This window comes from Ursus maritimus, unplaced genomic scaffold (genome assembly GCF_017311325.1).
Source record: "Ursus maritimus isolate PB19 unplaced genomic scaffold, ASM1731132v1 scaffold_2, whole genome shotgun sequence".
NCBI lineage: Eukaryota > Metazoa > Chordata > Mammalia > Carnivora > Ursidae > Ursus > Ursus maritimus.
In genome coordinates, this window is record NW_024424452.1 from 63,720,101 (window position 1) to 63,743,655 (window position 23,555).

General features: G+C 40.1%; 1 protein-coding gene and 1 pseudogene across 6 annotated transcripts in view; both read right to left on the minus strand.

Moving 5' to 3' along the window:
• Positions 1-23,555, minus strand: part of RGS7 (regulator of G protein signaling 7) — a 530,023-nt gene that overhangs the window by 117,040 nt on the left and 389,428 nt on the right. For all 6 annotated transcript variants that reach the window (XM_008694602.2, XM_008694610.2, XM_040636051.1 and 3 more), the window contains one exon: positions 22,392-22,442. In XM_008694602.2, the coding sequence (XP_008692824.1) occupies positions 22,392-22,442 (51 nt within the window). The remainder of the gene's footprint in view (positions 1-22,391; positions 22,443-23,555) is intronic.
• Positions 5,157-5,653, minus strand: LOC121103705 (annotated as a pseudogene).

The following is a 23,555-nucleotide window of genomic DNA, read 5'->3' on the forward strand; positions in this document are numbered from 1 at the left end:
TTATACTTTAAGATATAATCCAATGCTACTTAATTTATTTTGTTGCAAAACCTGTTCCGTCTCTGGCCATTGGGAACTCTTTCATTTGGCTCCCGTGTCCCTTTGGCATCCACCCACTAGTATGTGTACCCTTAAGTGCATATTACTAACTGAAAGGATCCAGTGTAAAAAGGTTACAGACTCTACGACTCCGTTCATATGACATTCTGGAAAAGGCAAAACAATAGGGATGGTAAATGGAGCAATCGTTGTCTGATGTGATGAAAATGACATTTTATCTCTGTGGTTTTCCTCCCCCAAACCTAAAATCCCGGTCTAATCATGCAGAACAAAACAAAAGAAAAGAAAAAACAAAACATCAAACAAACTCCAATTCAGGGACAGTTTATACAACGCCTGACCATTACTCAAAACTGTCAAGGTCATAAGAAACAGGAGAGTCTGAGAGATTCTCATGATCTAGAGATGGTTACCAAGACATGACAACTAAAGGTAATGTGATAACCTGGATGGGATCCTGGGCCAGAAGAAGGACATTAGTTAAAAAGGAAAGAAAATCCGAATAAAATATAGACTTTAGTTGATCATGTATCAATATTGGTTCATTAGTTGTGACAAATGTGTCATACCAGTGGAAGGCATTAATCACAAGGGAACCGGGACTGGAAGAAAGGGCAGACAACAATCAATGGAATTTCATTCAATAATGTGGGAGAGTTTAAATTGTTTTCAAGCTCCCTGAATAAAGGCAATAGAAAAAGAGATGAAAGACAATTGGACACCTCCCCGAAGGGCTTCCGGGCTGGCTGTCTTCTAATCTATGTTCCACAGTATTGGCCTTTGATCTTCTAAAGAACAAACTCTTAACCCTGTATTTGTTCTAAGGATCAAAGATAATGCCGCTAAAGTTATTTAACATAGTATTTGTAACTATGGAGAAACAAACAAATGTGGCTATTGTTTTGTTACTTTGCAACTGAAATCTATTCAAAGGTTCCAAGGTCTCCCCATCACCCAGCGCATTCCTTAATGATGTCCTTGGGACAAGTTTCATCCCTCCTCTACAGGAAACTTGCTCCTTAGCTCCTCCTGCCCCAGCCCTGCCTTTACACTACGTTCACTCATTCTCGCAGTTAAACTAGATGACCTGGAGCAGGCTGGTTCTTGCCTCTGCGCCTTTACTCTAGAATTTATTACATCGAGAAAAGCCTCCTTGCTTACCTTTACCAGCTAAAATTAGATGCAATTCCCAAAGTCCACTCAAATAGAGGCTTCCCTTACGAAGGCCTTTCTAATTCCCCCACGAGTGGGCCTTCCCTCCACTGAGCTCCCAATGCCTGATATCTTTTATTGTAACTAATTGTGCTCTGGTCTTCGTCTTTCCTATTATTTCATAAGGATCCTGAAGGATAGGCACTCTGCTTAAACTTTTTGTTTCCCTGGTCATGCACTTTACACCTGCTACCTGTGGAATACATCATTTGTATTGAAAATAAAGTAAGGGAAAGTGAGTTTAACTTTAAAAACTATTTATTTTTGAGTATTTCTTTGATATTTATAACAAATGCCCACTTCGCTCTGATAATAAATATGATTAAAGCTTGCATTTCAGGGGCTGATATATTGCTTTTAAAAGACTAAATTAAAAATCAATGTCTTGATTGAAGCCACACATCTAATAGTTGCTCTAAGAATAAATAAGAAGAAAGTATGTAATCTGTATGAAAGGGTTTTCAACTTGTTATTTTGTATCTAAAAATCACAGTGCTGGGGCGCCCGGGTGGCACAGCAGTTAAGCATCTGCCTTCGGCTCAGGGTGTTATCCCAGCGTTGTGGGATCGAGCCCCACATCAGGCTCCTCCGCTATGAGCCTGCTTCTTCCTCTCCCACTCCCCCTGCTTGTGTTCCCTCTCTCGCTGGCTGTCTCTGTCTCTGTCAAATAAATAAATAAAATCTTTAAAAAAATAAAAATAAAAAAAATAAAAATCACAGTGCTTAAGAAACCTTGAGAATTTATTAAGTTTTGAAAACAACAGAGGATAGAAAAACTTCAAATATCATCTTCTCTGTTTTTAATTAATACCTAGTGTGAGCACAAAAGTTATTTCAACCCACCAGTCCATATTTTACATTAGAGTACATGGCTACATACATTTGGAATAGAAAATGGCTAAACTCAATTTATTTTCCTTCCAGAAATCTTTGACCCTAACTTTTAAAAATCAAGTAAAAAACTCAGGAGACTAATGGCATTTGAGGTGAGACTCCTGGAACTTGCGGCCTTACCCATCCCTCCAGCAATGACATAAATGGGCCAGTCCCTTAATTTTGCCCACAGGAAGCGATTCTGCATTCCCTAACAGTGAACTGAAAACGCAGTTTTAGAAGAAAGGAACTGAAACAAATTCTGAATGTGAAAACTTTATAAAAGCAACACAGCTTGAGACTTAACTATGCTAAATAATGCAAATATATTTTATTCACATGAAAAAATGTTAGTAAAGACTTCAGTCTAATTACAAATATGTCTGACTGGAATGGTCTATGAAGTGAGGTTATGAATAAAGATATGTTGAATGGTAGAATCCATTTTAATCATATTAATTCTTTAGCATGTTCAGAATTTGAATTTGATTAAGATAAATTTTGAAATTGGGAGAAAAGAGACAAAAGCTACAAATAACAAATGGTTGCTTCCAGAAATGTTTATTTTTTCCAGAAATTTGCATTAAATAATTAATAATAGAACTTATTACTTGAATTTAGTTTTTATTGATTAAAATCGTGGAAGTAGTAAAAATAGTAAAATAAGGCATATGTAAATACAGCCAACTTTAATAAGAAGAGAACAAAGTTGGTTAAAAATAGTATCAATGATATTAAAATATCACCTTTTTAAAAATTAACAAGTATGCATTGGCAGGGAAACATACTGTATCGGAGAAATAAAGGCTTCACAGTAATATTTGTTTCCCTTTTTAATCTTCTCTACCACCTCCTCCTTTCTTTGAGATAATACAACAGCAACATCAGCGTGCGGCCCAGGTCAGACGTATGGATGAACACCACCATCATTCTGTCGCCTTAGAGCAAAAGAATCTATTCCAAGTCAGGAGCTCGTTTCAGCTTTCAGTAGAAATTTACTGTTATTAATAAGCTATCACCTCACATCGGTCAGATGGCTAAAATCAAAAACACAAAAACAAATGTTGGGGAGGATGTGGAAAAAAGGAACCCTCTTGCACTGTTGGTGGGAATGCAGCCACTGTGGCAAACAATACGGAGGTTCCTCAAAAAGCTAAATGTAAACCCTACAACCCAACGATCACACTATTGGGTACCCAACCGTGAAATATGAAAACACTAATTCAAAGGGATACATGAACCACTGTTCACAGCAGCATTATTTACCACGGCCAAGATATGGAAGCAGCCCAAGTGTCCATCAATAGATGAAGGATAAAGAAGATGTGGGGTGTGTGTGTGTGTGTGTGTGTGTGTAAGTGTGTAATTAAGTCATGAAAAAGAATGAAATCTAAAAAAAAAAAAGAATGAAATCTTGCCATTTGCAATAACGTGGATGGAACTAGAGGGCATTCTGCTAAGTGAAATAAGTCAGTCGGAGAAAGACAATGATCACATGATGTCACTCGTATGTGGAATTTAAGAAACAAAACAAATGAGTGAAGGAAAGAGAGAGAGTGAAAGAGAGAGAGAGAAACCAAGCAACAGACCCTGAACTCTAGAGAACACACCATTGGTCACCAGAGGGGAGCTGGACGGGGGATGGGGAAACAGGTGATGGGAATTAAAGAGCACACTTGCCGTGATGAGCACTGAGGAATGTACAGAACTGCTGAATCACTATATTGTACGCCCGGAACTAATATAACGCTGTATGTTAACTAGACTGGAATTAAAATTAAAAATGTAATAAAAAAGAGTCAATCGGATGCACTTTAGTGAAGTCACAGGAGTGCCATCTCTTCTATGCAGAAATCAGCATTCCAATTTAAAGGGTGCAAACATTTTTTGCTGTTATTATGCTCACATTTATTTTCACTTACTTTGAATGAAAACTGCTGTTCCAACAACCGAGGTGCCCAAACATACCAGACACAGACCAGGAATTTGGCGAGTGCCACGCTACCTACTGGCACGCGCTATCTAACTTTAAATTTGAAGGGTTCCTTGTGATGACAGGACGCGAAGAAGTCGCTAGCTCCCTGTGCTCTGTCTTCTGAACCAAAAGCTTTACTCATTCTGCTCAGAAAGGTTGCAATGACTTCCTACCACAAAAGTGCTGCACCTTCCCCTCGCTCTCAGTCTTCTCTCTTTAACAAGCCACTGATGAATCTCTTCCTGAGACCCTCTGTTTGATGCCCTCTACTTTGCTGTCTTTCCCACCAGCTCCCGAACTCTTCTCTGCCGTTGTCCTCCCAAACTTTACAGTGAGGAAGTCTCCTGAAAATCTGTCTTTGCTAAGGCTCCCATTTGCCTTTACTCTTTTTATATGCTTTCTTCTTTGGCAAGTTCATCTAATTTCAAAGCTTTGATTTCCAAATGTACAGGTCATTCATTCATTTATTCAACACATGGGAAAAGTACCAAAGAAAGGTGCCAGCACTTTCTTTAAGAAGTGTGTAGTCTATTTAATAGGCAAAATAGGCAGATAAAAGGGCACTCAACCACACCATGTAATAAGAATTTCAATGAGGTAAGCGCAGTCTTCTAGAAACACACTAGAAAGACATCCAATCCAATCTTGGGAGGCCAGGAAAGTTTTCTAAAGGAGTTAATACATAACTTAAATCCTAAATAAAGACAGGAGCTATGAAGCAAAGAGGAGCCTGCAAGCAAAGAAAACAGCACGTGGAAACGCTTGTGACCCAGAGGATAGCGTCATTTAACAAAGAGCCAGCAATCTGGCTGCGAGGCGCGCTGTGAGGCAGGGAGTTCTGGGCTGCAGACGCAGCAAACAGCCACACCCAAACAGGTTTCACAGTCAAGCTAAAACGTTTGGACTTTATCCCATGGGCAATGGGGGAATCTATTAGGGTTATGAAATCGCCAAAGAGACATGCTCAGATGGAGTTTTAGAAAGGTCATTTTAGACAGGTGACATGAATATATGGGTGTGGGAGAAAGAAGAAGGGCTATGAGTTAGAAGACTGTGGTTGTTCCCAGTGAGATGAGACTGTGGTTGGAGTAAGGTGCGGAGACCTTCTTTTTTCCCCCTCATTGAGGCATTTTATTTGCACATATGTATTGTATCCTAGGATTTTCCCTCCTGTGTGTTTTTGTCCTTGCTTCCTCATGGTCCATGATGCCAGGTGAGGTTGTTAGTCCAATGAAACCAAACTGGCAAGATAGAAGCAGATTGTTCTGCCATTTTTCTAGATCTCTGAGTTGTAAATCAAATCTGGGGCTGATCACTCCATACTTGCTTAACCTGCCTATGGGTTCACAACAATTTTCCCAGCTCTATGATCATCAACGATCTCAAATTCACCAATGTAACCACGTTTCATCATCACAGTTGAAACTGGACGATGACCTTGGAGCATGGCCTAATAAGAACCTGGCATTTGCCTCTCTTTTCGGCATTGTGAATGACCTTGAGAGCATTTGCCAAGACATTCACGTGGCCCATCATGGCAGCAGGGAAAGATGGCAGAAAGAGCAGTGGAAAGATATTTAAAAGGAGAAGTCTACACAGATTTGGGGATAAAACGATGAAGTCAATTTTGATTTGTTGAGTAAATGAAATGCCTGTTAAAGCTCCAAGTGAAAAATCTCTACAAGATAGTTGGATCTATAGACCAGGAACTCGGAAGGAATTCTAGATGAGTATTCACACCAGTCGTGAATAAAATAAAGAAGTACGTGGCCTGAAGAGAGCCAATAAATGAGAAAGCCGTGTTTGGGTCTCAAAAACCCTGACAGTAAAAAGGCAAGTAGAGAAATCTGTGAAGAATACTAAGTTGGACTGTGAGAAAATTTTAGCTGAAACCAGAGGATGGCGTAGGAAGACATGAACGAATGAAAAATGCTACATGAGGTCAGATTAAGGACAGAGAAATGATCACTGAATTTTGTAATGAAGAATATTAACTGGCTGTACTAAATAAAGTTTCAGATAATAAATGGAGGACGCAAGCAAGATATCAGTGAATTGAGAGAGGAATTATAGAGATAAGGATCAGAGACAGAAAGTACAACTGCGTTTGTAAAACTAAGAGAGAGGACAGTGGCTAGGATAGACCACCTATCAATACAGGAGTGTTTTGTGGTGGAAAACCATGGTGGAGAATAAACTGGTAACTATACGGTAGTTCAGCACAGACAAGAGGAGTAGGAACCCTGAGGTGCTACAAAAGGTCAGGGTAGTAAGGACAGGAAGCCTGACCCAGATGGGAAAGGATGCGAGGATGGCCGTAGACACTGTCATGGTTTTGTGAGGCACAAAGAGTCAGAACGTGGACAAATTTCCTCTTTGATTTATATTTTCTCTAAGAAGTTATGGTCTGACGCTGAGGGTGACAGAGAATGTGTCTGTCAGGAGACTTCAGGAAAATGAGGGCACTGAATAATCTCCCCCCCTGCATAGGAGCTATGACCAGGAAAACACGATTGCCAGGAGACCCTGAAGGCCTGACTGGAGTTGGAAACTGTGACATCTTGGGGGCAATGATCTAGAGCATTGAGTAACTTCTCTATAATGTGTGCACAATTTCAGGTAGAGACAGGAACATAGTGAGACTGACCAGGGATTAGACGCTGTCAGTGGATTACTGGACGGACAAGCTGAGGGAAAATTGGAAGCATTTGTGCGGTTGAAGTGGCTGACTGTTTTGCTGTTGGTATAATGATTCCTCAGATGGCTGTCTTGCCTGTGAGAGGGGCCGTATGGGTATACTGATCAGCACTGCAGGACCAGCACATTTTGCATGTATGTAATTATTAAATGCATGAATGACCCTATCTGCAAGCCTGGTTTCTGTATTATGACAGCATCACATCACAGGGAGAAGTCTGGGTTTCTACCTTCCTCATTACTCATAGAATATAACATTCCACAGAAGCCCTGTTTAAAACGATGGGAGACTTTTGCATCATTTGTATGATATAATCTAAGCCATAGCTACACTTCTGCCCCACTCTATTTTTAAACTGTCTACATCCCTGTCAATTTGTGTGCACCTTTTCCTGTGAGATGGTGTGCCTAAAATCCATTGTTTGCTCAAACATCTCCGTTACTAGTTACAGAGGTATTCCCAACCTCACAGCCTTATTTAACTTTCAGTGGCAGCCCCTGGAAGACCTGTCCTCAAGTGAGTGAATACGCAATGCGTGTGAACATCTGACAGAATCTGCAGGCAGGTGGACAAAGAGCAGAGGCATGAGAAGGAGTTACATGAGGTCCTCCATCTCAGCAATGCCAGCGAGGAGGGGCCCCCAGCTGCCAGACACTCATACCCAACTCTCTGCTCTTATTTCTCTTGTAAGAGGCTGGATGGAACAGTTGGGGTGTGGTTAAAGGCAGGGTAAGGCCCTGGATTTAAAAGTCTTTCATACTTTCAATAATTTTTTCCTGTTTGTGGTACTGCATCAGGGACCAAAAGCTTCCTAGGCTACCATTGCCCATATGTTAGTAAATTAGGCCTATTTATCATATTTGGGGGCCCAGATGGGAGCCGGAAAACATTAATAAAATTTAGGGTTCATGTTTATATAAAGGCAACAACGCAATGGTAATTTACCTATTTGTACAGGGACAGGATATTCTCCTTCCTGATGGCCGATCATCGTTTACCAGATTGAGCAGAAATGTCTCAGAAGAGCAATTCAGGGCTTTGCAAGCCCAACCACCCAACACCTTCACCTTATCTCCTGCTATTGGCCAACATAAAAGTGTCATTCCAGAAAAGCTGACCTACTTTCTCTCCCTATACTATAGGAAAAGAAATGTCTACAACAGCTACTTTTCTAAGCTGGAAGCAAGTGGTCCGACCTTGAATCATGTTAGAAAAGATAGGATATCTGCAGGGTGTCAGGATACTTTCCAATGGCTTTACATTTATTGAAAAATTGTCAGGAAAAAAAAATCAAAGCATAACCTAAAGCAGTTATTTCACTTAATATAATATCATTTCAGGCTACAGATAAATGTTCAAATGATAAATTTGTCTTTTTATGATTTTTATGAGACTCTATTATCCTTGCTATGCCTTTACTAGGGTTTTCCAGTGTGCTATAATATTTCAGCCAATAAATCATGTTTTGTTTCTAATAGGAGCTACTATTTGCTCATAAAACTCATTTTTTCCATGGAATAAAAGCAAACTCCTTAGGCTGTTTCAGAACATTAGAGCTGTGGTTGGATAATATCTATCCTTGACTTGACTTAGAGAAAAATATATTATTTGAAACCTATGAATTGATAACCCTGGGAAGTTTCACTTTCTGTTTGAGAACTGAACACTCAGGATGTCATGGAGGGTCATGGGAACCTATGGTTTTCCACTTCGAGGTGAACCTCCAACTAGAGTGTGAACCATGAATTCTGAAATATGAAAGATAAAAGATAAAAACAGCCTATTTATTACATTACTATTCTCTTTGTTAAAAATATTCAATTCAATAATATTTAAATGCCCACTATGTGCCAGAGGGCGAAGACAAAATGCAAACCTTCTACTCACACACCTCACATTCTAGTGACTATGTGCCCCAGACCCTGTGAAATGTCCTGAAGTCAGACCGTCATGTCACAGTGGAGCCACAGTCCAGGCCTGTCAGCAGGGGTGGTGTTATGTCAACACGCCCTTGAAAGAGGTCAGTCCTCAAACATATCCTTAGAGGAGGTCAGTCCTGGAGTCAGATATGAGAATTCAGAAACTGCGGCCAACAGTAAGATGAAGGAAACTGTACCCTAGGAATCAATTAAGCCCAGACGCTGGGCCTGAATATGCCTGAAACATTCTCAATGTCAGGGATGCTGGCCACTGTCCTTAGATGTGAAGAGGGCAACAAGAAAACAGCTTCTAAAGGACGCACAGACAGATCTGGACTGAGAAGGGGTAACAGTTACTCTCTGTGATGTATTTTCCTTCTACTCACTGTGGGGCTCAAAGACATCTTGAGAAAAGTGAGTTTGGGAGATGGAAGTGGAAGTCCGTGAAGAGGTACAGGCTTCCCAGCACCCAGGTCGGAGTGGTGCCCTGGGCTGGGGTCAAAGTGACGGGAGCAGACGGTCATTGTTCTGGAGCACTACCATCTCTGAAGGGCAGTGAGGCTCTGGCAAGGAGGAGGGCCCCACAAGTAGGTGGGGGGAAGGGACATGAGACACCTCAGGAGCGGCCCAGGAAAACTACCGGATATGGGGAGGGGAAGACATGGAGTGGGACTAGCTCCAAAAACAAAGCCAGTGAGAGCTCACACCTTCAAAGACTGGGAAGATATGCTAGAATTTAACTGTGGCTATCTGAGTGCTTTTTATGAATGCTTCTTATTCTCCACCTTATATTTCCCAGATTACCTACAGTGGGTTTATAATGGTTTTTATAAATAAAAACGTGTTAAGAAAAATGGGTCAAATCAAAACCACACGAATATACCACCTTATGCCAGTTAGAATGGCAAAAATTGACAAGGCAAGAAACAACAATTGCTGGAGAGGGTGTGGAGAAAGGGGATCCCTCCTACATTGTTGGTGAGAATGCAAGTTGGTACAGCCACTCTGGAAAACAGTGTGGAGGTCCCTTAAAAAGTTAAAAATTGAGCTACCCTATGACCCAGCCATTGCACTACTGGGTATTTACCCCAAAGATACAGACGTAGTGAAGAGAAGGGCCATATGAACCCCAATGTTCATAGCAGCATTGTCCACAATAGCTAAATCGTGGAAAGAACTGAGATGCCCGTCAACAGATGACTGGATTAAGAAGTTGTGGTCCATATATACAATGGAATATTACTCAGCTATCAGAAAGAACGAGTTCTCAACATTTGCTACAACATGGACGGCACTGGAGGAGATAATGCTAAGTGAAATAAGTCAAGCAGAGAAAGACAATTATCATACGATTTCTCTCATCTATGGAACATAAGAACTAGGATGATCGGTAGGGGAAGAAAGGGATAAAGAAAGGGGGGGTAATCAGAAGGGGGAATGAAGCATGAGAGACTATGGACTCTGAGAAACAAACTGAGGACCTCAGAGGGGAGGGGGTGGGGGAATGGGATAGACCGGTGATGGGTAGTAAGGAGGGCACGTATTGCATGGTGCACTGGGTGTTATACTCAACTAATGAATCATCGAACCTTACATCGGAGACCAGGGATGTACTGTATGGTGACTAACATAATATAATAAAAAAACATTAAAAAGAAAAAAAGAAAAAAAAAAGAAAAATGGGTGCATCCTAAGGAACTACGTGTCACATCTGACGTCCGCCCCCACAAAAAGTCTGTGAACAACATGCCGAGCAGTGATTAGGGGCCCTCGAGGAAATAACCAGGGCCAAGCACGGCAGCGCTGGGCAAACCCAAGGCTAAAGGCTTCCGCGGTGAAGCTCTCAGAAGGGTGATGAACAAGTGTGTGTCCATCACTGCTTACAAAGAGGCCCACAACGACCCAGACCACAGATGTTTTCATGCATGAACCCCAGCAGAGGAAAAAATCAAATGTCAGCTGTGCTGAAATAGCCAAGTCACCCCGACAGTCTCAAAATCTGTCGCCCCCTCTTTTTGTGGCTATTCCATAGGATCAAAGTGCGAGCGACGTCTGGTAGATCCCCTTCCAAAAAACCGGCTTAAATTAAAAGAGCAATTATCGCTAGAAAATGACAAAATCACAGTCCGAGTGTGTGCCTTCCATGAAATGGAATTAATCAGAATTCTACGTGGTGTAGATGATGCTTGCTAGTGTGCCTCAAAGCCCAGGTATTCGCGAGCGCAGCGGAAAGGAGCAATTCTGGATAGTTCAGAAATACCAATCACTTCAATTATAACATAACCGCAAAACACAGAAGGCATTTCAGTTTTATGAGACAGAAAGTCTTCCTTGCTTACAGGGGAATTTTCAAAATATAAAAATCATATTATGTTATATTGAGTTTCTTAGACCCATTTTTTTTTCTTTCTTTCTTTTTTCTTTTTTTTTTACTGTGAGAGCAGTAATCTTTGTGTATGGTTTGCAACCAAATGGCAGTGGAGAGACAGGCGCATTCATGCCATGGTGGGATCACATTCCGGTCACAAAGCTTCTGTGAGCACTGCTGTCATGTGCTCTATGCTGCTGTTGTGAACATTTCTTGCCATTCTTAGATATAACAATCAGAAAAACTTTATGAATAGGACAAATAGCCTTGTTCTCAGCTCAAATAGAGAGGGGAAAATCCTAACTCATTCTTCAGCTGGGAAATAAAAAGTGCTGTTATCTTAATAAAAGATAAAAGGGCCTGACTTTTCGAACAGCTCTTACCCAACGGTCTGTGGCTCCCTCTGGATAACGGATATAATCACCTACATCTCCCTGTCCTTCCCTGAGTGGCGGGCCGATCCCGGCGAACTGGCCTATTTTCAGTGCTGTCCTATCCTCCAGGCCTTATTAGCTTTAAAATCCTTTCTACTTTTCTTTCCTTCTTTACTTCCTTTCTTCCTTTCCTTCCACCCAAACCTCCTACTTCTTTTTTAAAAAATGTGTATGCTATATTTCTTCCTCAAAACAAAAAACAAATTCAAGTTGGCTATAAAAGGAACATGTGTACACAGAGGTTAATAAAATAGACAGTGAAGACCTAAAAAGAAGAGAACAGAGATGTCAACAAGCTGCTAGAAGAATTAGACAATGCCAATGGGCAACTGAGCTTTTCCATTTGGTTTTTATTTTTGTTTTGTTTTTTCTAGTGCATAGGATAGAAATACCAATCTCTGCTGAGATATGAAATGTGCCTAAGTGAATTTAAACAACTATTCAAAAGTACATTGAACTCTGGCATCATTTTGCTTGTTCAATTTTTACAAGCAAAAAGACAGCAATTCTAATATATTCCCAGCTGTCTTTATACTTTCCTTAATTGTTGGGAACTCTAGTAAGCAGTATATAAAAAAATCTGCCAATCAGGTAAGAATGGGAAAGATTATAAAACCCTGGAACCGGCATTGTAGACGCATGTACTGGCCAGTACAAACCAAAAGAGGGAACTGGCCCAGAGAGACAGCACCTGCAGAATCTCTCACAAACGCTGGCATCATGTCTGACCCACACCAGGTGTGAATCCAGGCTCCACATCTCAGCTCTGCCCTAAGCCTTAGGGACCTCAGTTGGAAAATGAAACTGATACTCCTTCTCTGGATCTGAAAGGGTTAATGTTTTGAAATCAAGTGTATCTGGATTTGAAGAGTGGTTCTATCGTTTAGTAGCTTCATGGTCGGAGACTTAGTTTTCTGATGCACCACGTACTTCATGAAGTTTCTTTCTCTTTTTTCTTTAAGACTAAATAACATATATCAAGTTCTCAACACGGTGTTGGCACATTGCTGGTGTTCAGTACAGGTGAGCTCTCTTGTCTCCTTCCTGTTTATAAGAACCAAACAAGAGGAAAACATCCAGCATGGTACCTGGAGGGAACCGATTAATGTCAATGCATTATAATTATTTTTCACTGTTACTGGCAATATAGCCACAGAGAGGGAATATGAAAGCAGCCAGAAGCCCAAGAAGAAAAGGCTTCTGTTAACAGGAAAATGGCCTCTGGGTGGCTGAAACCATAGCAGACATACTGGGAGTACTGACTCCTGTTACAGTAATGAAAACTTGTATTTATGGACTTTATGAAGACTTTTCAGTATAGTGCGGGTTTTGAGTTTTAATTGTGTAGAGAAACTGCACAGTGACGTTAGTCAAATGGTAAGAGCAGTCTCTTGTTCCATTATGAAGTATACTATTTAAATGCAAATACAAAACATATATACATACATATACATACATAGATACATAAATGGATAAAGCAGTATGGTTAGATACCAAGTTAAAGGAGACCGCTGGTCTCAATGCGCTGGATGTGACTGGGCTTTAATTACTTTGAATGGGAGGCGTCCTGGAGCAAACATCTGCAGACTTGCGCACTTTCTGCCTTGGTAGAGCACTCCCGAGGGTCAGTGGTCACCAAGTGAGAGGTTCTTGAGGATATTAAGTGCACAAGATACAATAATTTTTTAAAATGCGGATGCTAATGGAAGATGTGTAGAAAGGAATTACTGCTCTCTTGTGAGGAGAAGCTAATAACACACTGAAACAAATACACAAAGGAAACCGTATTTCCTGCTCATCTCACATGAAAATAATTAGAGCGGCAGAGTATTCCTCATGTATGTAACTAGGAAGCTTGGCGCAGTAGCAGAGACATGGCTTGGGAGCAGGTGCCCAAAGATATGAGGAATTTATTCATGTTTTCCTTAAGTCTTATTTGTAACAGAAAGTGCACATTTGAAAGGTGTATGCTTAGGTAATACTATTATCTTGAACTAGATCAAACTAATCCATGTTCTTAAAGGTGTTATGTGATGGCTCTGGTCTATGATGTCTTGCATGTTACCACCAGAATGTTAAACAATGTCTTAGACACCCAGAATGTTTTCCTATAATGAATGGTTCACTAGCATTAGAACAATAAATAATAAAGGAGTCACTTTATTTCTTTCATATTGACATGATAGCTTACAGAATGGACAATAAAATGTGTGTTTTTATAAGCTTTTTTTTTTTACACAAGGCTCTTGATTATTCGCAAGAGTGTTCTAAATGCTTCTATCATCCTGCCACCCAAGCAAGATTGTTGTTTGAAACAATATGAAGAGCACACAGAAAAGGTTTCTTTTTACTTTGACTGTAATAGATACACATTGGAATATGCAGAAAATAGCTCTAACAAAGGGTATGCCCAGGATGCAAGAGCTAAATATAACACCAAGTCTATGAAAATCATTTACGTTAGTCCAAAAGACACAGCGTAAAGGATCATCTGGGCAGGTGGACCCATGCTCCTCTCATGGTCGCCAACCATTTAAGGAAAAGCAGCATCTAAGCCTGAAATAATTGTGTCAAAAGGAGAAGACACACAGGCTATAGACTGGAGACCAAGGTTCTATTTCTTTGAACAGGTTTTTGTGTGATTTAGACATTCATGTTTTTGTCAGTTGACTTTCCAATTGCGAAATGAGTATGTCTGCATGACTACTTCATGATATTGTTATCAAATACTATCAAATCAAATCAAATAATCTATTTAAAATGATTTGGAACAGCATGAAATACTTTGCAGGTATAAAACATTATCAAGGATAATGGAGACATTCTATACTTTCTCACTTCTGATAGATCCTCATGTTCCTTGGGCTGATTTCTCTAGCAAGCCAACCCAAACCATGGGATACAAAGGCTATTTATAACAAAGTTTTATTATATTCATTAACAGAATTTTTATCATTTTATCTGGAGGACTCATGGGGGGTTGGGAGATGGATGACAGACTCTAATGGTGCACATAACGAGTTGATTTAATTAGTTCAGTGACAAGATATTCAACCCAGTTGAATGATGTACAAGCAAAACATCTGGTTGATTTGTCTGAATCTCAATTTTCCAGATATTTTTACAATAGATAATACTCCAAGAGGAAGAAATTTTGCAACTATTCAGCTGAAGTTTTTATTCTGGATAAATCCATATTCATTCTTAATCTTATTCTTCTATCTGCACTTTAAATCATTTCTTCCACACTGGGTGTGGTTTAGATAAAGAAACATACATTTTAAATTTCTTTCTCTTTACTTTTCCCCAACTATTTAGGAGAACACAAACTTAGTATCAGGTCAATGGATTCTCATTAGTAAAAATCAGGGAGTATTGAGAACTGTTGGATCTTGATCCTTCGGTCAGTGACTAGAGAAGATGTGTGTCCTCTGCCACTATGTATGCAAATTGAGCAACAAATTGAGTAGTAACAAATGTAAATAATTCATGGTAAAGAAAAGCAACTGGGAGCTGAATTGTGGAGCGAAGTCTTCATAGAATAGTTTGTGTTTGAAGGCTAGTATAAAAATCACATGCATTTTAAAGAATTCAATTTAGCTAAATGTGCTTGAAAATGTTAGAGTTTTAAAAGAATCTGGCCTATTTAAAAATAAAATCAAGATTTGGGCACACTTGAATGCTGACTCATTTAAGCTTCCCAAAACACTGTATTAAAAGCATTTTGCTGATGAAGAAAAAAAGAGAGAGAGAGAGAGAGAAATTAACTAAGTTGCCCAATGCCCATAGCCAGTAAGTGCCTGAATCAAGATTCGAGCTCAAGCACATCTGCGAAGCCCATGGCTCAACTCCAACGTCAAGATGCCTGTCAAGGAATACTGGGATCTCAAGAAGCATGGGTGAACAGAAAGAAAGAGAAAGGTGAAGCAAGCAGGGTACCAGAGAGCACAGACATACTTAATGCTCTTTAAGTATCCTGGAGTTATAGCGAGGCTCATTTCAAATCCTAACCACTCATTAGAATGAGGCTCTCAAGGTACTCCGTGCTTTGGTCAGCATCACTCCAAGAGCTTGGCAATGGTAACTCTTCCAGCGAGTGGCAGCAAGGGTCACAAACGAGCAGGGTGATGTCAAGAAGTTATTAATGTCTGTAAGTCATTTCGTAAAGGATGCCAACCTTCACCGAATCTTTGCCTTTTGACAAATTGTCCCAAAATATCGGGGCGCCTGGGTGGCACAGCGGTTAAGTGTCTGCCTTCGGCTCAGGGTGTGATCCCGGCGTTATGGGATCGAGCCCCACATCAGGCTCCTCTGCTATGAGCCTGCTTCTTCCTCTCCCACTCCCCCTGCTTGTGTTCCCTCTCTCACTGGCTGTCTCTATCTCTCTGTCGAATAAATAAATAAAATCTTTAAAAAAAAATTGTCCCAAAATATCATCCATCATTAATGACATGATATTAGACACAAAGCATATTTACTAATAAATGATGAATAGGTTCTGGAGGATAAATTTTGTAAACTCAAGTGGAAAGCTAATAACACATATCATAGAAAGGAAGATCTGAAAGGCAGAAGAAATACAGATGTGGAAGACTTTTGCAGTAACCGCCCAAATTTGTTCACCTATCCTCTTGGACAGTCCTTAGGGAAGGACACTGGTTCTGCACTTGGCCGTGGTACTTGCCTTGGCAGAGTGCAAGCTTGTGTTGTGGTTGGAAGCCTGAAAACCACTATAGTAAGATACCAGTGCTAGCAGGCTGGAGGCTGGGAGAATGAGATGCAAAGGACCAAATATGCCCCAATCCTAGATCATCCACCCAACCACTTGGCTGCGATCCAGAAGAAAGCCCAGCAGAAATCAACCAAGCGAACTTCCAGAATTATGAGCTAATAAATAAAATAGCTGTTATTTTAAGCCACCAACTTTACACAGCAAAAGCTAATTGACGTGCTAGAATACCATTTCAAGCAATGAGAAAAACAAGCAAAAGGTATTATTACAGCCTTGTTTCCCAAATAGAGACCCAGTAATCCAGAAGGAGCATACTGCAAAGACTGTGTGCTGTGTGGTAGGCTCAGGCAGGAAGATTTTGGGCATCCTGAAAGAAACGCACGCCTTGGAATGGTGGGAGAGCAGCAGAATATTCTTGTGCAACTGAGAGTAAAATAGAAAAACACCATAGGTCCTTGGGAAGCATCGTACACTTTCCCAGTGTGAAGAAGAGTCAGTTGGTGTGCCCCCAGACTGAGCTTGGTTGAAGCAAAGATTGTAAACAGACAGGAAGAGGCCCTGTCAATGGGAACAAGAAATAACACAGAAGCAGTGGAGTGGGCCACCAACGGAAGACACTGGTGGTGGACGTCGCACTTCTCAATGGGTGCCAGTGAGCACAGAGATGCACCAAGGGCCCAATTCCTCCTCTCACTCTCCTGCCCCATCCAACAGATGGCGTGCATCGGTTTTCCTTTCTGTGAAATCAAAGTACCACTATATTGTATCGGCTAAGCTCTCACTCGGAGACTAAAGCAATGCACTCTGCGCTTTGTATTTTCATACATATTCTATGTTCTCAGTAACAGGCTTGAAAGGTGTTAATACCATTATTAGCTCCTTACACTACAGCAACATAAGCAATGTCTATCACAATTAAATCATCATCAATAAGAAGAAACCACGCAAATGGAAACCCGCATTCAGCATTAAAAATTAGGGAAGGGTGCCAAAACACATGCCCCCTAAGTCTAACACTACACTATATAATGGACCAGACTGCAAAACTGTCCTAAGAAAGCACCACAGTACTAAGTAGAGAAGACTATGGAAGATGACTAATGAACCCGCAAGTCTGCAGTGGGAAGGTCAGAACATAGAGGAGAAGGAAGCACATCGCTGTGGATGCTGTTCCCTGGAGTCACTGAACAGCAGCTTCTCTCCACCACGTGGGAAGCACACACTACAGAGATCTGGCCTGACCCCAGGGGCAGGTAGCCGGCAACTTACAAAGCAGAGCACAGGGTGAAGGTGTGGCCCATGGAAAGGGTCCATCACGGTCAGAGACAGTATGGCACCGTGAAGAGGTCCTGAGGCTGGGACCGCTCCCAGCTCCACTCCTTCTCTACACGCAGTCTAATGAAAAAGGAGAGCTGACGTACTAATGCAAATTAATGTCACCAGCACTGCCACTCCTGCTGCGAAGAAGGGAAACTATGGCATCGAGTCATCGAAGACAAGCCATCCACCCTGTCAATACTCAAACATCAGTCCTATGAGGAATCCTTTATGCTTAAGGAGAATAAATGGGAAAACAATTCATAAAACAAACCACAAACATTTCTAAGACGTATAGTGGCAACGAAGTAAACTTAACGCCCGTCTCTTCTGTGTGCAAGCGGAACAGCCAAAGTGAATGACAGTGATGTGACGAGAGAAGCGATGGAAGGACTCACAAGACAACAGGCTGCGGCTAGAAGGGGGCATGCCAAAGGGCACGTGGAAATACAGAACTGGGCAGAATGAAGAAAACGCACCATGCAAGAGATTTATTCTCCATTAATAGCAATAAAGAGCTGAATTGCCGGCGGGGGAAATCAGAATGAATGCCATAATGTGCAAAGTTAACAAGTTTACCTAGAAGGAGAAGGAAGGGAAAGAGCTACGAGAAGAGCGAAAAAGAAGAAAGTGATCAATGATAATTGGGTGTAAGGTGGAAAAAACATACAAGTAAATGTTATTTCAAAAGAATAAACCAGAATAAATAAACAGGAAAGTGATTAGACATAACGACAAAAATGAATACAAAACCAAGTATGATTGTTCGTGTTTTCTGAGCAATTATTAAGTGTAGTAATAAATGCTTGATTACTGTTTTTTCAGTAGTAGCTGCTTCAGATACATGAATTCTTTAATTTTCAGGGAAGCACTAAGTGGTGGGCATCATTATTATATGCATGTTAGACATGAAGAAAGGAAATCAAAATAATATAACAGGAAATATTTTTTCAACTTAAGTAAACCCGAATCACCAGACTTCAATGATTTAGCAGATCATACAAATACACCAACCAACCAACCAACCCCTAGCAATTGTGTACTTATTTTTTAAAAAGATTTTATTTATTAATTTGACAGAGAGAGAGAAAGCAGCAGAGGGAGAGGGAGAAGCAGACTCCCCGCTGAGCAGGGAGCCCGATGCGGGACTCAATCCCAGCACCCTGGGATCATGACCTGAGCCGAAGACAGACACGTAACAGACTGAGCCACCCAGTCCCCCTTTATGTTTTGAATTTCAAAGATAGGGAAGATATCACAGAGATCAAGGCAGAGGAAAACACACACATATGCATATAGATATATACATATATATGAAAAATTATATATACAAATTTCATATATATGAAAAATTAGTTTCAGATTTTTGCCATAGTGAACGCAGAAAAGCAATGAATTAATATCCACAGTGTTTTAAAGAAAAAAGTTTATCTCACCTACATTATATCTGGCTAAGTTGTCAATATACACACAGGCAACAAAAGTTAATGTCAGATTCACAGAGGCTCAGGAATTGAACAAATACATATAATCCCAAGAAACTACTGGAAGAAGTATTCCAGCTTTACAGTAAATTAGTTAAAATACTAACAAAAATAAATTTAGTAAAGTAGTGATATAGAAAATTAGCAAACAATATTCATATGCACAAATAACCAGTTAGTAGATACAAGTGCGGAGAAGAACCTACCTATAATAGTAACACAAAATAAAATAACTAGGAAAATGCTTAATATGAAACATGCAAAACCTATATGAAGAAACTTTAAAACACTCCCGAAAGAACCCACAAAGCAAACGTGAACAAATGAAAAGACACAGCATGTTCTTGGATAGAGAAGACTGAAGTCTGCAGTTGGTCTGGGAAGACAGAAGGAGCAGGTCTGGGAGGGGATGAATGAGGACTTGGTCATGCTGAGACTGGCCCCCTGAGAGAGGCCACATATGTGTCAGAGAGACTAGTATGGAAGACCATGGAGAGGTCAGTGTGAAAGCTGTGAATTTGCAAGTCTTCCACATATGCCGCTGAGCAACAGCGCGTATATGGAGAAAAGAAAAGTACCGAGGACAGAAACTTGGACATTCCAACATTTATAGATTCACTAGAAGTGGAGACCTGTTGCAGAAGACTGTACAGGTAGTGACAAGGAACAAAAGCCATGAGCGTGACACCCTAGAAGCCAAAGACAACAAGTCAATCAGGGAGGGGACTTCCTCCTGTATGCGTCTAGCCCATTGTAAGAATTCAGAAAATATGTGTTAAATGAATAAAAGTATGAAGAAATCAATGAAGAAATAAGTTCCTTCTAGAAAAAATATCAATTGTGAAAACAGACCCAAGAGGTAGATGAAAACAAAACCTTTAGATGAATCCTTCATGTATACTGTATGGATATGTCTGTATGTAAACATAACAAAAACAATCCTAATTTCTAATTAAAAGTTTAAATACAGCTTTATTTAAAAAGAATAATACGACATGGCCACTTGTCTAATAGTACCAAAATCTCTAGTAAAATATCAGCCAAATGTGCACTGAATTACTACAATAGAAATGGAAAGGTATTAAGTATTCATTAACAAAATATTGAACACTAAGTGTACAAATAATGTGGACTCATTGGTCTTGCAAAGACCCTGAAGACCATGCAACCCTCTCCCCCTGTCCCCAGATGGGCCACCAGAACCTGCTCCTATCACTAGGCATTGGTGTCTTCTTCCAACTTGTCACAGAACCCTCTTTCAACAAATGACTGACATCTGGAACTTCCAGCGATCCCTAGAGGTCTTCAAACAACCACTTGGCAAGCAGGTAGAAGCCTGGCATGAGGCTTATTTTATTCTTTTTTATTTTAAAATTTCCAAGAAAATGTATAGGGTTAAAATAATATATTCAGTTACTATAATAACTATTAATCTCTTTCGATGGGCAGTTCCAGAACGCTAGGACTAATTTCATCTGTGCAGTCATCAGAGTTACTTCCATGATGTCAGCTATATTCTTGAGCACACTGAATCAGAATCATGCTGCCAGATTGACGCACTTCTGTGTGCAGATCTGTTATAGCTTTAGAACAGTCATCGATGCTTTCTGCTCTTCTTAAAATCTAGCCTTTTACTCTTCAGAGATTGAACTAGTTCATTCAAACCAACCAACCAGCCAACCAACCAACCAACCAACCACTAGTTTTTCAGCCAGACACAAATATGACTAAAGAACGTGTCTGTTCTTTCCTGGATATGGTCAATTTTATCTTTCCATATACCTTCTAACGAAGCTTTACAACTTCCTTAAAGTGTTGAGCAAGCAAATAAGGTCAGTTTTTCATACACGTTATAGCAAAAATGATATCTCCTGTGTAAACTATAAATAATGACTGTGTCTTACTAGCTTATCATGTACCTTTTCCCTGCTTCCCAGACTATTACTAAAGTACACTTTGGGTCTTAACCCCCAAGAAATACTCTTGAATCCACTTCACCCTTGGAGCAACAGTATTTTTTGTAAAGCGGTAGTTTCCTGTTTGTCAATGACTACGCTAATCTGTGGTGGGTTGTTTTGTTGTTGTTGTTGGTGGTGGTGGTTGTTTTCAGCACTGGGGGTTTTTGTCTGGTGCTACAATTTGTAAAGTGAGCCTGAGTTGAGATTAGAATGTAAACTTGGTAAGACTGTGACTCCTTGTCCCAGGAATCATCTCCTCTTTCCACTTGGTAACAATATGATGCTTCACCTGTACTTGTCTGAACCCTTTTAACCTGCTGGGATAGTCTAGCAGCTCACGCACCAGACGCGCAGGGGCTGTGTGCAGGCATTGATGTGCTGAATTACATCTCCATGTTCTGATGACCTGGCTTTATAGTTAGCTCAGAAGGAGGAAAAAGAAAACCTCTGCCTTTCGATGTACGGTTACTTCTAAATCATTCTAAGGTGGTAACCACCAGAGGCAAGAGCAGAAGCCACGCTGGATTCTCTTCTCATTGAAGCGACAGTGTGTTGTGTGGTTGGTGTACTGTTCTCCTTCCCCGCCATGTCATTCTCAGTCACTTATGTCATACCAATTTTTATAAGCTTTTTGCTTGTGTGGTTTCTTAGCATCTTCTCTAAACAAAATACATCTTATTTTCACCTCAGGGATGTAAATTGTTTGCTGAGTGTGAAAGCTCTTACATGACGTTTTTGTAAAGTCATGAAGCGCCCTCCATATGTATTAATTTGTTCTAGGCCACGTACAACGTGGGCTGGAAGAAGCTGTTCCCAATCTCTGGGAATTAGCTCAGTGCTGCAGAGCAGACATAATGTCCACCACAGCAAATGGCTCCATGACTTAAATAAGAGCATTAAAAAAATCATGGAGGTATCATGATCAAAAAAATAAAAATTACAAATAACATTGTTTTCAAACCTCATGCAAGAATAGAGTTAAGGAAAATCATAAACAAATGAAATTTTATCTTAATGGTTTTATGAAGGGAAATTTCATTACTTTATAATCACTTGCTGTATATTATATCTACAATTATTTATGAACACATATATACTTTACCCATTGTACAGTCATCAATCGCCTGAATCAAGTTTTATGAAATGGAACATTAAATATGTGAAAAATTGTTAAAACTTACTAAATAAATTTTAGTTAAATTATGTTGACTACCATAAAATTTGTATAAATATGAAAAGCATAGTTTAAATGTAATTATAATCTTTTAGATTTGCTTGCTTGCCATATTAGCCCTAAGAAAAACATATGTCTTAAAACCACAAAGAAAATAATTCTATCAATGGGAAAATGATTTATTTACCTGGATCTTCTATAGTTAAGTTCTTTATTAACCATTGAACAATGTCTGACCCTAGAAAAAGAAAAAAGAAAAACACAAATATTTGTGAACATTTGTTTATACATGTTAACTTTAAGAACTCTCAACTTCTGGCACTCACATGACTAGGAATGTTTGTTTCATGTTTTGGCATATATCTCTTTTTTGTTAAAGTATAGTTGACACGCAATGTTACACTTGTTTCAGGTGTACAAAATAGTGACTCAGGAGGTCCACATGTCATGGGGGGCTCACCACAAGTGTAGCTACCCTCTGTCCCCAAATAACACGATTATAACACCACTGACCATATTCCCAATGCTATAACTTTCATCCCTATGACTTCTCAACTGGGTAACTGGAGGTCTGTATCTTCCACTCCCTTCACCCATTTTGCCATTCCCCTCTCTGCTCTCCCCTCTGGCAACTGCCACTTTGTTCTCTGGATGTATTTCTCTGAGTCTGTTTCTGCTTTGTTTTGTTTTGAAGATTCCACATATTAGTGAAGTCATACGGCATCTGTCTTCCTTGGTCGGACTTACATCACTTAGTGTCATCCCCCCATGGAGGTCCCTCCATGTTGCAAATGTCAAGATTCGCCCAGGTGAAAACTAGTAAATTATTTAATATGAAATATTTGAACACAAAGGTTTACTATACCTGCAGTAGACAAAATGATTCACTCATTTGTTCACTGAATTAATGCTTATTGCGTGCCCACTGTGTTTGAAGCACAATTCTTTGCACGGCATAACCGATACTTTGTAAGATGGTCCTTTTAGCTACTCTCAAGCCAACCCAAATTTCTTGTTAGCTTTTGAAAACTCCTATGTGTTTCAAGTCTCCATGTCTTTATAGTACTATTCTCTTTGACCAAAATGTCTTACCACTATTTTCAAAACACTCAAGATTCATTTACACACTAGAACTTTCCTTGACCCTCACCTCCATCCACGGAGTCTACAGCAACCTCCACTGAAAGTGAACTGGTGTCTGTGTAATCTTGTATCGTAGTACAGATCACACAGTGTTGCAATTGTTTACCTGAATGAAGCCCTCAAGTAAGGACCTTGAAGTGGGGTACCATATTCATCTTTCTACATTTGGAACAAAGCAAGTGTTTGATAATGTGTGATGAATAAAAAA